At 43.7% G+C, this 13,787-nt stretch overlaps 1 protein-coding gene across 2 annotated transcripts; it reads left to right on the forward strand.

Moving 5' to 3' along the window:
• Positions 1–1,534: 1,534 nt before the first annotated feature.
• LOC103094052 (CARD- and ANK-domain containing inflammasome adapter protein-like) lies at positions 1,535–12,769 on the forward strand. 2 transcript variants are annotated; one of them, XM_056815052.1, is made up of 3 exons: positions 1,535–2,094; positions 9,493–10,110; positions 10,201–12,769. In XM_056815052.1, exon 3 carries the CDS (start codon positions 10,437–10,439, stop codon positions 12,687–12,689), a length of 2,253 nt encoding a protein of 750 aa, XP_056671030.1. In that variant the 5' UTR covers positions 1,535–2,094; positions 9,493–10,110; positions 10,201–10,436; the 3' UTR covers positions 12,690–12,769. The 2 variants fall into 2 exon arrangements, with proteins under 2 accessions (XP_056671030.1, XP_016285368.1); XM_016429882.2 differs by having other exon boundaries at positions 9,493–12,769.
• The last annotated feature ends 1,018 nt before the right edge of the window (positions 12,770–13,787 follow it).

Genomic DNA, 13,787 nt, shown 5'->3' on the forward strand with positions numbered 1-13,787 from the left:
TAAAAATATGTATATCCACATTATATTTAAAATAATTTGACACCTGGAGCTTAGAGTATTAGGAAAGACTTCATATAAAATGTGACACAACATAAACTTTGAAGGAAATGAGATAGAAGGATAGATAGATATCTCCAAGTGATAGAGATAAGGAAGAAGGTCATTCTAGATGTGGGAGACTGGCTGGGCAAAGGCACAGAGATAGGAGATGGAGTATAATTAGAGAGGAGCAGCAAAGATTTCTTCTTTTTCTGGACCCTAGTTTCCTCCTCTATAAAAACTCTTTAAGAGTCCTTTTGGCTCTGACATCCTGACATTCTATGACCTGTGTTCTAATACTCCATTTTCTAAGATCCATTTCCATTCTGACATCTTAAATTCTATATTCTAAAAGTATTTTTTCTACATTTTATATTCTGTGTTCTTTTTGGACCACAAGTCCATAAGATCTGAGAGAGAAATGGAGGAAGAGAGAAGAGAAAGAGAAGAGAGAGGACTGGGAGAGAGGCAGACAGAGGAGGTGGAGGATGGAGAAGGAGGAGAGAGAGAGAGAGAGAGAGAGAGAGAGAGAGAGAGAGAGAGAGAGAGAGAGAGAGAGAGAGAGAGAGAGAGAGAGAAGAGTTTGATAGCCCTAATCCAATCATTTGATCAACATGATTAGCTTTTTTTAATGGCTAAATAAGATTGTATATACCCAGTGATCCTTTTATGAGCCCCCAAATCTTCTCTAATTGTGGCTAAGAAGGAAACTTTGTCATTAGTTCATCAAACAGATGACCACACTCCTGAGGCTTTAAATGAAGGGAGAAATTTTGAGGGAGGTCTGTCCAGCGGTAGACCAAGCCAGCAGTGAAGATCTCCAGATTGAGAGGGAACCATTGATGAAGGTGGGGTGGAGGAATTCTTTCTCACCACCCCATCCACTGAAGATGTCACCCGAGAGGAGGAACCAGTGGAAAACAAGCTATTCAGTCAATAGTAGAGAGAGACATACCAAAGGCAAACCCAGAGATAGATACAGAAAAGTAGTCACTCAATGAAGAAACAGCTTTCTTTGCACTGGAGAGAAAGTGAACTCAACAAAGGCATTGACCCTCCAAACCCAGCAAAGCCCTCAACATAAGGGGAACTTCATAAAGATTCTGAGAGCAGGAAAGGATTCTCAGTGTCCAGGAGCTGTGAGGTACCCCTTTGCCACATCTGTTTTATGTACATTGATCTTTGTACTTCTATTATGAGCCCATTCTCCTCAGGGACCTTGTGTGCCCAAAATGTTACTCTCCAGTTTGGGAGATAATGTTTTTGTAACTATTCTTGTTGCTATATTTTCTCAGTAAAAACATTTTGCAAAAGAGGATTGTCACTGTGAAGAACAATGGTGGGGACTTTTGGGCAAAGTACTAGAAACCCAGATCTTTAGAGCTAACCCTGAGCTTCAACCCTTTTATGGGGTTCTAGACTACCCAAGCAAATGGGAGCTGAGAGAATAACCCCAGAGGGGCACTGCCTGGTATCATGAAAAGATCATTAACACAGGCATAGCCCTAACGAGTATTAATCACCTTTGGTTGATGTTTAGTCATGCAACCCTTCATGATCCAGTTTGGAGTTTTCTTAGCAAAAAATCCTGTTGTGATTTGCCATTTCCTTCTCTAGCTCATTTTACAGAAAAGGAAACTAAGGTAGATAGGGTTAAACGACTGCAGTTACAAAAGTAGTGTCTGAGGCTGGATTTGAACTTGGGTCTTCCTTACTCCAGGTGTGGCTCTCTATTCACTGCACCACTGTGAAGATAGGATTGACTCTTCCCTTGCCTACTTTTAAATTTAATCAACCAAAGGCAAAGATACCCCTACTTATCACTAAGTAGGGGAGGTTCACAAACCACTTACTAAAAGGAGATACACCTCCAGAAGCAGCTGACTGCCCCCTTGGCAGTGCTAAGCAAATTTAAAGACTGCAATTGGTCCCCGTTAAGTGGAAGAAGGGACAGGAAGTGACATAAAAAAGGACTACAAAAGATGATGAGCTTCCTGTCCAAGAGGTCTTTGTCCTAAATCTTCAGCTTGAAGGACCTGGGACTGGTGACTTCAGGTAAGACTGCTTTTGGATCTTCCCCTTTTGGACTGGGACTGCAGCTTTGGACTTCAGATTGGGTGGGTGAAAAAAGCTGACCCTCCTTTCCTGACTTCTAGAGAGATTAGCATCCAGAGAAGCCTCCCTCTTGGATGGGTGAAACTCTTATTTATTTCATCATTGGGCCCTCCAGCTGGGGTTAACAAGCCCTGCCAGAGTGGAGCCAGTTGCCAGAGCAAATATTTAGTGTGTTAGATTAGAAATTTTCTCTACCCTTCTTTTACATTTCTCTACTTTCACTCTCCCTCTTTTTGTAAATAAAGGTGCTAAAAAGTCATTTTGACTTGAGCTGGATTCATTTTTAAAACTGGCAACCACATTCTCTTATATTTAGTTCAACCATAAATTTAATTCCTATACCACCTACCTTGTTGCCCAGTTTATCATCTTCAGTCTGGACTATTGAAGCAGCCTCCTAATTAGGTTTCCAGCTCCCAGTTTCTTCCCATTCCAATCTATCCTCCACCCCAAATTGACCAGGACTCCCCCTACTGGTAATGGCCCTTTGTTGTATTCTCTGGTAAATCACACAGACCTGGGCTTGAAATTGAACCACTTTCATAATCAGCCTCCTCCAGCCTCCATTTCTAGGCTTGTTCATGACAATTCTCACATCCTAGGGAAATGGGTTTATTATATGTCCCATCTGTAAGCCATTGCACAGGTCATCCCCCTCAGAGGATGAGAGGTGAATTCCACAGATGCTGCCCCCCCGGGTAGTGCTAGGCAATTTGGAAGCTGTGATTGGCCCCTGTGAAGTGAAGGAAGAGACAGGAAGGGACTTGGGAAAAGGACTATAAAAAGTCCTGAACTTCCTGTCCAAGAGGTCTTTGGCTTGGAGTTTTGGATGGTGACTTGCCTCTTAGAGGTGGCTTTGGGCTAGGACCTTGGCTTCCACTTGGGATCTTGACTCTTGGACTGATTCTAGGAGGACAGCTCCTGGATCTTCTCCTTTGGACTTTGTCTTGGGTGAGTGAGTAACTGGCCTTCCCTTCTTGGCTTCTGAAGATATTAGTTCTGGAGAGGCCTTCTCCTGGAGGAGGCTGCATTGATGGAACCATGCACAAAACATTGCCAGGTCCTCTGACTTAGGGTTAACAAGCCCTGCTGGGGCTGAGACAGACACTGGAGCAACATTTAGTGTGATAGGCTAGACATTTTCTCTACTCTCTTCTTACATTTCCCTACTTTCACTCTTTCTACCTCTTTGTAAATAAAAGCTACCAAAAGTCACTTGACTTGAGCTATAATATATATTTTTAAAAACCCTCACCTTCCATCCTGGAATCAATACTGTGTATTGGCTCCAAGGCAGAAGAGTGGTAAGGGCTAGGCAATGGGGGTCAAGTGACTTGCACAGGGTTACCCAGCTGGGAAGTGTCTGAGGCCAGATTTGAACCTAGGATCTCCCATTTCTAGGCCTGGCTCTCAATCCACTGAGCTACCCAGTTGTCCCCTATAATATTTTTTAATTGGCGACCACAACAATAATTTAGAATTCTCATATTTTAGTCAAACCCCTACAATTTTAGCCCTTACAGAATTAATACACAGTATTGATGCCAAGATGGGAGGTAGAGGTTTTAAAAAAAAGAATTCAATCTATAGCTTTGTGTAATTCCCTCTTGGTTCTACTTATTTCACTGCTATTTTAATTAATAGGAGAAGGATTAGAACTAGAACTGTGATTTCACTGGTATAGGAAACTCCCAGATAGGAAAAGATACCTTCTGCCACTGAGTGATAGGTAGTGGCATGGAAGAAAGAGTGATGGACCTGAAGCCAGGAACACCTGATTAAAATGTAGCCTCATAGTGAGTAGCTGGATGGCTCAGTGGATTGAGAGTCAGGCCTAGAAAGGGGAGGTCCTGGGTTCAAATCTGGCCTCAGACACTTCCTAGCCATGTGACTGTGGGAAAGTCACTTAACCCCCATTGCCCAGCCCTTATACTCTTCTGCCTTGGAACCTATACACAGTTTGGTATTGGTTTGAAAAAAATGTAGCCTCAGACATTAATTGAGTGGCTCTAGGCAAGTCACTCCATCTTTCTTTTCCTCAGTTTCCTCATCTATAAAATGGGTATGATAAAGCCACCTGTCTGGCAGGGTCATTGTAAAGCTCAAATAAAATAATATTGGTAAATCACTTTCTAAACTTTAAAGTGCTACATAAACTCTAGCTGTTATTATTGACATTAGAATGGTACATCTTCAGCTTATATATAGTCTTTCAGAATTGCATTAAAAGTTGTCTAGGGTCATTAAACCAATATGCCAGAAGTAGGACTTGAAACGGGTCTTCTTGCCTTAGAGGCCAGCTCTCTATGCCTCTCATGTTAATTATTACTATTATTAAAATGGAATGGCAAGCCTTGCCCTCTTCAGAGAGCTATTCTGAAGATCAAATGAGCTGTACAGATGCAGCTAAACTTTTTAAAAATTATTTTTAAACCCTTACCTTCCATCTTAGAATCAATATTGTGTAAGGGCTAGGCAATGGGAGGGAGTTAAATGACGTGCCCAGGGTCACACACTTAGGAAGTGTCCACTGCCAGATTTGAACCCAGGATCTCCTGTTTCTTAAGTCCATTGAACTACCTAGCTTCCTTACAGCTAGACTTTCAGTCCAGGTCTTGATCCTTCTCAGGGAAAGAAGCAGAAAGTGGAGCAGAGCCCTGAACTTGCATACCACGAATCTTGTTAATATGTATTTCCTTTCATGTATAGAGTATTTGGATAAATTAGAGACTTATCCTGAGTATTTAGATAAATGAGAGTCCTTTTTCTGTGTTAGCTAGTTTCAGAAATGTTCCTAACCAGGATTAATGGTCTTCCAAGTCTACAAGTTTAGAATATGGGAAGTTCCTTCTCATACTTGTTCTTTCCTCCTCCCTATTCCTCCCAAAAGTCACCCCAGATTCAAGTTACGCTGTGGGTGCGAATCTTCTCCAAAGAGCCCCTGCCTGAGTATTTACTTTTACTAGTCAGCCAGAGGACACACTTAGTTCAAAGCAAACATGTTTAATAATTGAGCACAGTAGAAAAAAATCACAACAAAACATTCATCTCATAGACTCTGGGATCACTTTCTCACAAATTCGTATTATAGGCTTTCAACAGGAAGAGCTCATCTACATAGGGAACGTGAGTGAGTCAGGTGCACTTGGTAAATATATGTCCAGAGGCAAATTATCCCTTCTACATCACAGCTACTGACATCTTCTGGTGGGTCTCCTCCCCGCCAGGCATCATCTATCTTCTGCTTTTAGCTGGTGTTTAGCTAAGCAGCTGTCTTCAAAGCCACCTAATATCCTTTCACCATCCACTGGGATGCTGTGATTATCAAGCCTGTCCCTGCAGGAGATGTCGCTACAGCTCTTTCAGTCAATAGCTGTGAAACATTTCTCCTCAGCCAGATTACTCACAGAAGGTAGCAAAAGAGCAGGTTAGGATGATGTCTGTTCTTTGAATTTCTTTTTCTTCAGCTCCTTCAGTTTGACTGTCATCTAATTTGGGGTCAGAAACCTACTTTATTTCTTAGTTCTGAATACATATAAATACACACACACAACCTGGAGGAAGGAGTCTTCCTAAGACTCTACTCTCTCGAATGAATAAAAGGAGTTGAGTGAAATTACAGAGAAAGCTGAGTGTAGTCCCCTGCTTCCACCTGCCCTCCCCATTATGCCCCTCTGTTCTAGGCACATCATAAAAGCTGGGCTGACTGGAAAAGACTGAAAAGCTGATGCTATTTGTTCTGCTTTCCCCCAGTAACAAGTCACGACCTGGTTTTTCTCTCTTCCACCAATACAAAAATATCAGTGCGTCTATTAAGGCTTTTTGTTTATTTTTCAAATCATTTCAAGAGCCTTGTAACCAGAATCCACTCTAGGAATGTGAATACTGTTACTCTAGCCCTGAAATCCTACAGAACCCATTTTCCTTTCTTGCCAAAGCTCTAAGACATATTTCAGGGCTGGGACCTTTAGGGGTAGCCCAAAGGTGATTGACACAGTTTCCCTCTATTTCATTCTTGGCTAAAAGTTGTGTCAACTCTTGGTGAGAGACCACTTGGCCATTTTAAATGCATTGTGAGAGACTGCATCGTGCTCACCAACAGACAGGGCAACAGATGCACTAATTAATTTCTCTTCTGGCTCCTCCTACCCTTTTTTGACAGGAGCTCAGAAAAGATGTTGACAAGGAGGATGAAGGCTTTCACTTCCCCCAGATGTAGGGATGTGGGAGGAATGTAGGTCGGGCCCTAGTCAGAGCCAGAAACTAGAAGCAGAGAAGCTGGTAGGACTAGTTCTGCCTCTCTGGAGGGTTGTAATCTGGGCTGCTTCAATAAACCCTGTGGCAAGGCTAGTCCTTGGTGTGTGTGGAGCCATAAGGACACCCTAGGGAGTACAAGAATATCCCCATCCCCAGGGAGTTTAGGGAGACACCTTGATACTGAGGGATTAGGCGTCAAAGGATGTCTTTAGAGAGAGGTTGAAAATGTTATGCTTGTGGCAAGGGAGTGTGGGCCCCAGGGGATGTTGGGAGTTAGAACTATTTCCAGGAATTGTATGGTCTGGAAAAAGCTGCAGATAAATAAGGGCAGCAAGAATTTGCCTCTAGGGACCAACATGGAAAGATGCAATTTCTTCTGTCCTCCCTTCCTTCTTTTTTCCTTCCCTCCCTCCCTCCCTCTCTCTCTCTCTCTCTCCCTCCCTTCCTTTTCTTCCTCCCTCCCTCCCTCCCCTCCCTCCCTCCCTTCCTTCCTTCCTTCCTTCCTTCCTTCCTTCCTTCCTTCCTTCCTTCCTTCCTTCCTTCCTTCCTTTCTTTCTTCCTTCCTTTCTTCCTTCCTTCCTTCCTTTCTTTCTTTCTTTCTTTCTTTCTTTCTTTCTTTCTTTCTTTCTTTCTTTCTTTCTTTCTTTCTTTCTTTCTTTCTTTCTTTCTTTCTTTCTTTCTTTCTTTCTTTCTTTCTTTCTTCTTTCTTTCTTTCTTTCTTTCTTTCTTTCTTTCTTTCTTTCTTTCTTTCTCTTTCTTTCTTTCTTTCTTTCCCTCCTTTCTTTTTCTTCCTCTCTTTTCCTCTGTCTTTCTTTCCTTCCACAACCCCTTCTCCTGTGCCTTATGGTCCAATGGCCTGCATGCCTACATAGGTTGGAGGAGAAGGCAAGCCTGAGAAGAGAGTGAGGGAATGGAATCATGGGTTGGCTGAGGCCAGAGGAAGAGGTCAGGTCCCTCCCATGTGCTCCTACAACCATCAGAGTGTGTGGTCCTCTGCACCACAGTCATCAAGCCCTTCCTCAATTGTTTTTGTTCATCAATGAATCAATTGATCTGCATTGTCCCAATTTAAAAATCAACCTAATCCCAGTTTTGAAAGTTTCTAATTATCCTTTCTGGCTCAAGATTGTCCCTAAAAAGTTTAAGGATGTCCCTAAGGCATGTAGGGTCTCAAAATCATTTTCCATGGTCTCCATCTCTTAACATTTCTACACAGGTAAAATGAGGCTAAAATGCATTTCATTGACAACTTTAAGGGGAGGCAGTTGTGATTTCTCTGGACCTCAGTCTGTAAAATAAAGAGGATGGACTGGCTGATCTTTAAAGACTGAGTTTACAACCTAAGATTCTACAAAGGCAGGAAAAAGATCTTCAAGGAATTCCTTAAGAAGGCATTTAAAAGTTCATCATCAAATCTTAGAATCTTAAAGTTCAAAGGGACCTCAAAAGTTATCTAGTCCAATCTTTACATAAATAACAATCCTTGACAATGGTCACCCACAATTTGTTTGAAGACCTCCTCCCATGCAACCATATATGCACATAGGCACACATCACGCTTACTCACAGAATGCATGGGAAGAATTAGAAACACCAAGGATTAGAAGGCACCCTACGTCCCACTAAATGACAGCAAACTTTAAAGTGACATTGATGAACAGATAAAAGAGAAGACCCATACTTTCTAACCACCCCCCTCCCAACATTGCCCCTTCTTGGGGCTCTGGCACTGAGATGATGCTCTACTAGCTTAATGTTTCATGTCAATAGATGGTCATTTAGCATAGAGTCAAGGAAATTCAGAGACAGAAGGGACATCAAAACCATTAAGTCCAAGCCCCTCACTTTATAGATGAACAAAATGAGACCCAGAGAGATATATCACCAAATATCATTCGGAAAACCTATAGCAGAGCTGGGACTCCATGGAATTCTGGGCTTTCTGTCCAATGCTCTTTCCACCACACCATGGCCCTTCCTTTAGAGAGGAGCTAGAGCATCTGAGCTAAAGCAAGAACAAGAGGGCCATATGGAGCCATGAAAGCTGGGGACATCCACCCCTCCACCCTCAGTCCTTTGTTCTGCATTTCTATCTTTACTATGCATTCTTCCCAGCAACAAAATCACTAGTCTCCCTATAAATACCAAAAACAATCTGAAGAGAACACTAGGTCTATTTGATTTTTTTAAGTGGTTATCTTTATCCACAGGACATCTGGACTAGTATTCTATATTTAAGTATGTGGCAATACCAGATTATAGGGCTACAAACTCATGGCTCTTTCCTATGAAGCTATTGCATTGGGACCGAGAGGGAGACAGTGACTTCATTGGCATTGGGAACACCCAAGTGAGGAAACTTCCTCTATCAATGCAAACCAGCACCTTCTCTGAAACTTGTGGTTTTACAGAGTTGCCTAGAGCAGGGATATCAGACAACGAGTCTTCTGGCCATGTGTAGCCCATCACACTTTCAAGAGTGGCTGAGCCTGGACCCACAGCCCCAGTGAAAGGGGAGAGCTGTCATGTGAATTGGCATGATTAGATTTGGGGAGAAAGACAGTGAATAATTGCATTTTTTTTTTAGTTCATGAACCTAAATGATTAAAAGAATGGTGGTATCCTAAACAAGAATCAGGAAGAAAGGGAGGTTCAAGGAGAAAAGAGAAGGAGTTCTGTTCTGGACATAAAGAGTTTGAGCTAACTACAGAACATCCACAAGGAAATTCCAGCAGAAAGTTGAGGATGTGGGACTAGAAATGAGGACTATAGATAATAGAGATGTGAGTCTCTCCCTTTCAAGTCATATCTCAAATTAAGCTTCTCCCTATCTCCCCATCATATACCCTCCATTCTCTCCAAGTTCACCTATAAGCTGTTCCCCATACATAACCCTCCATCTCTGATCTCCAAGTCATTTCACAGGCTGTCCCTCATACCTAGAGTGTCATCCCTCCTCACCTCTGCCTCTTGGAATCCCTAGCTTTCTTCAGAGCACAGGTTAGGTGTCACTGCTTACTCAGGATCTTTCCAGAATCCCTCAGGTGTTGGATTACATGCATTGTTATTTATTTCATACAGGTGGTATCCTCCCCATCTTACCCGGGCAGTAGAATAAATTCCTTGAAACTCATAGAATCTTGTCTCTTGAGTGAAAAGGACATCAGAGAACATTTAATCCAGCCTCATCATTTTACAGCTAAGTAAACTCTGCCCCTAGAGTTTAATCCCAGGTAACAAGGAACAGAGGTAGAATTCAAATTCAAATTCTCTTGGTTCCAATTGCAGAGCTTGCCTCCCCGGACAATTCCATTTTCGTCTTAGAGTCCTTGGCATCTACTCCAGCTCCTGGCATAGAATGAATGTCCAATAAATGTTTGTTGAATTGAATTGGGTTGGATTCATATGAATGGAATTGGACTGAATAAAGTCCATTAAAATTGGACAGCCTGTATGGACTTTTCTCCTCTGTGGCTCATATAATCTTCCATTTTGCCCAATGTTTCATAAAAGGAAAGCCTTCATAGCGACCATCACTAAGGGCTTTTGTTGTCGTCATGGCAGGCTGCTTACATTACTAGAGACTTCCCCACTAAAGGGAAGCTGCCACAGAAAGATGGGGAGACTTTCCTCCTAACTGGCCAGCCTACCCCTAGAAAGCTGCCTCCTTGCTTCCCAAATTACCGTGGATCAAACAAGGTATATTTCCTGAATTGATTCCTGGTCTGGCTTTTAAAATTTTTTCCTTTTCCTTCTGTTCCAGTTATTATTTTTTCTGTTTGATTATAGTCCTGAACTGTCAAAGATTCAGAATGAAATATGGCAGCTCTCACAAAGGAAAGCAGATCTGTATTTCTTTCCTCCCGTCTCTGATAATTCCTCTTTGAAACCTGACCCTCTGGGACACGGTTGTTCTTAAGACAAGAATCTGTGAAATATCGTCGCTCCTTTGATCCTTCTGTCTCTCGAGCTCTAGCTTTGCCCAGCCCTTCAGTTCAGCCTGCAGATGAGCTAACCACCTCACGATGTGTTCTTCAACCCCTGGCCGGAACAGCCCATATGCAACACAAGTAATGAAGATGAAGAAGGAGGAGCTGGCAGCAGGCATTAAGGATGCAGACCTTCTCCTCAAGAGGCTGGTGGACTATGGGATTTTCACGAGTGAACAAAAGTTGGCTTTATCCCACTATGAGACACATCTTGAAAAAGTGAACAGGATCTTGGACATACTGATTTCCCAAGGGGAGCATGCTTGCCAGGTGTTTTTTTACCCATGTCTGAAACAGCTGGAGCCCAACTTGTATCAGATCATTAGGAAATATACCATGGGCACAGATGAGATCATGTACAGGACTCGGCAGCAGTCAGTGGGTCACTTTTTAGATGGGAACAAAAATGGCCTGGAAAAATCTGCTGAGAAAATTCAGAAAAAGCATAATACAATGATCCAGGCAGCTTCAGTCAAACCAAAGTTAGTTTCTTACTTGGCTGCTAAAACTAAAGGATACCCAGCCTCCCAGACGCCTAGGAACAGTCCCACTAGTCCCATCCATGCCCTGAATGCATCAGGTAAGGGAGACGTGGATGTGGAGAATGGGCTAGAAAACAGGCATGGCTGTAAAGTAATGTCCCCAAGAGAAAACCCACTAGGTGCGGCAGTGGCTAAGAGCCTCGACGAAATCCACAATTATTCGATGATCAAGAGTTTTAAGGCAGAAGGAAAGGATGGCAAAGAGAAGTCTCTGTTACAAAGAGCTGCTGAAAGAGCCCGTGGGGATGCTGAGAAAGTCCTCCAGGGAGGGATGAGCGGCAATAACTTGGATTCCAGGGTTCCCATGGGTTTTCATGTGCAAGGTGGCAAGCACACCGTCATGAGACTGATGCTGGAAAGAAACCCTGGGAACCCTTATTATTTGCAGTATCGGCCAGCTCTCCAAGCAGAGGACCAAGGGGTGCAGGTGTGCCTAGAGGATGATAATCTCCTGAATGCCATGGACAAGGCAGACACAGCTTCAACCTTCCCTGGGACAAACAGTTTGGAAGAGGCCATAAAAATATTATTAACGACTGGGATCAATGCAGATTCTGGCATTCTCCACAATGCTTTCCACCACGATGACCAAGTGGTCATTCAGCTGTTGCTAAAACATTCCTCAATCCTGCCCTCCGAAACCAAGGAGCAGGCTCTTTTCGAAGGCATACGGAAGAATCTTCCCAGAGTGGTGACGGCCTTGGTAGATGTTGGCACCAACTTAAATGCCCGGGACCATAACCAGTACACACCCTTACTCTTGGCCGCCGAGATGGACAGGGCTGCATGTGCAAACGTGCTCATTCGGAGAGGAGCCAACATGGCGGCCAGGACGGCCCATTTGGATTCGGCTCTGCACCTGGCCGTCAAGGCAGGGGCCGTCTATACCGTAGAGCTCCTATTGGACAATGGCATGAGTCCCAACTTGGCAGGATGGAATGGCCAGACCTCGCTCCATACGGCAGCCTGGTACAACAAACATGAAATGGTCAACATTCTGATCAACGCAGGCGCCAATATCAACGCACTGACCACGGAGCAGAACACCCCACTGCATATCACCAGCGAAAGGGGGCACGTGGACACGGCTATTCAGCTGATCCAGCAGGCAGCAGATTTAAACATGAAGAACAAGCTCTCGATGACCCCTTTACACCTGGCTGCCCGGGCGGGTAACATGACCATGGTGGAGCTGCTACTCCACTCCGGAGCTGACCCCAATGTTCCTGACCGAGAGAAGAAGACCGCCCTGCACTGGGCAGCGTCTGCCAGTTTTATCAAAGTGGTGAAATATCTGCTCAATTACAAGGCTAGGTCTGGCACGAGAGACATGGATGGCTATTCTCCCCTGCACTATGCAGCCCTCAAGGGCAACGTGGAGTTGGTGAAAATCTTCCTCGAGGCCGGGAAAAACAAAAACATCAACGAGAGAAACATTTACCGAAAGACCCCGCTGCATCTGGCGGTGGAACAGGGCCACACGGAATTGATCAAGATGCTGATAAATAATGGGGCTGCCGTGAATGCCTTGGACAACAACCGAGACACCCCGTTACACTGTGCCTGCAAAACTGGGCACTGGGGTTCCGTCACTTCCCTGATAAACTGTTCTCAGAGGGAAAAACCTGACTTGCAGGCCTCAAACAGCCTGGGAAAGACTCCTCTGCAGGTGGCAGAGGGCTCGGCGACACAGAGTCAAGAGCAGATTGTGACCTTGTTGAGAAAAAAAATGTTCTTAACAAGATAGATGCCTGAGAGAAAAGGAGGGGAATTACTTTGTTCTTCTGGAGGCATATCTATAATTCTAATAAAAAGGATACTTCAATATTTCAGGGATCTGTGGTTCCATTGGTGGGAGAATCATGCCCACCATTGGCCGGCTAATAACTATAATAGCCAACATCGATCCTGCATTTTGTGTATATACCCAACAACTTAAGAAGAGCCTTCATTAAAACCAGGAGGAGGAGACAGTGTGGCTAATTAGGTGGGGGTGTTGGACTTAAAATCTGGAGAGACGGGTTCAAATTCCGCCTCTGATGCTTCCTAGCTAAGAGGGACCTACAAGAGAATCCTTCTAAATGCCAGCTTAGGAAGGACATTGATAAGATGGAGAGTGTTCTGATGGGGACAACCAAGATGGTGACTATATGAATATATATGAGGAGCAAATGAAATTATATTGGCTTAGATAGAAGACTCTGGACAGGAATGGGGAGGCAAGGGACACATGATAGCTGTCTTCAAGTATTGGAAGGGGTATCACATGCAGGGGTGACCAGACTTTTCTACTTGGCCCCAGAGAGTAGAAACAGAAACAAGGGGTAGAAATTGCAAAGAGGCAAATTTAGATTCATTGTTGGGGAAAGAATTTCCTTGTGATTAGGGCTGACCTTAAGAGGAATGGACTGCCTCAAGATGTGGGAGGAGGGGGTGGTGGTTAGATGCTTTGAGGTAGTAGTGGACATGATAGACTTCTGTTAGATATCATAGTGGAGAATTTCTTTTCAGATATGACTTGGATTAGAAATTCTGGGACTCTGAAACTTCAGTTCATCCCTAGAAATTATCTTCTAAGTCATAGCCTGTTGATCTGTGACTTTCAGTGAAAGGAGTCATCATACAGGGTGGGAGGACCCCACCTACACTGCAGGTGTTATTAAACCCATTTTTGGCTAGGGAAACAGAGGCTCCAAGAGATAGAATGACTTGTTCCTCAACATATGGCTACTAAATGGAGGAAGAGATGAAATTGAAAGCCAGTTCTCTCCTAACTCTAAGTCAAGCATACCAAGCTATTCTAAGTCTTCCTAAAGCTCAACTGAGGCTCTTCATGAACTCTCTG

Source organism: Monodelphis domestica, chromosome 2 (genome assembly GCF_027887165.1).
Source record: "Monodelphis domestica isolate mMonDom1 chromosome 2, mMonDom1.pri, whole genome shotgun sequence".
Classification (NCBI taxonomy): domain Eukaryota; kingdom Metazoa; phylum Chordata; class Mammalia; order Didelphimorphia; family Didelphidae; genus Monodelphis; species Monodelphis domestica.

Coding starts and splice junctions, on each gene's coding strand:
- LOC103094052 (XM_016429882.2), top strand. CDS start 10,437: ATGTGTTCTTCAACCCCTGGCCGGAACAGCCCATATGCAACACAAGTA.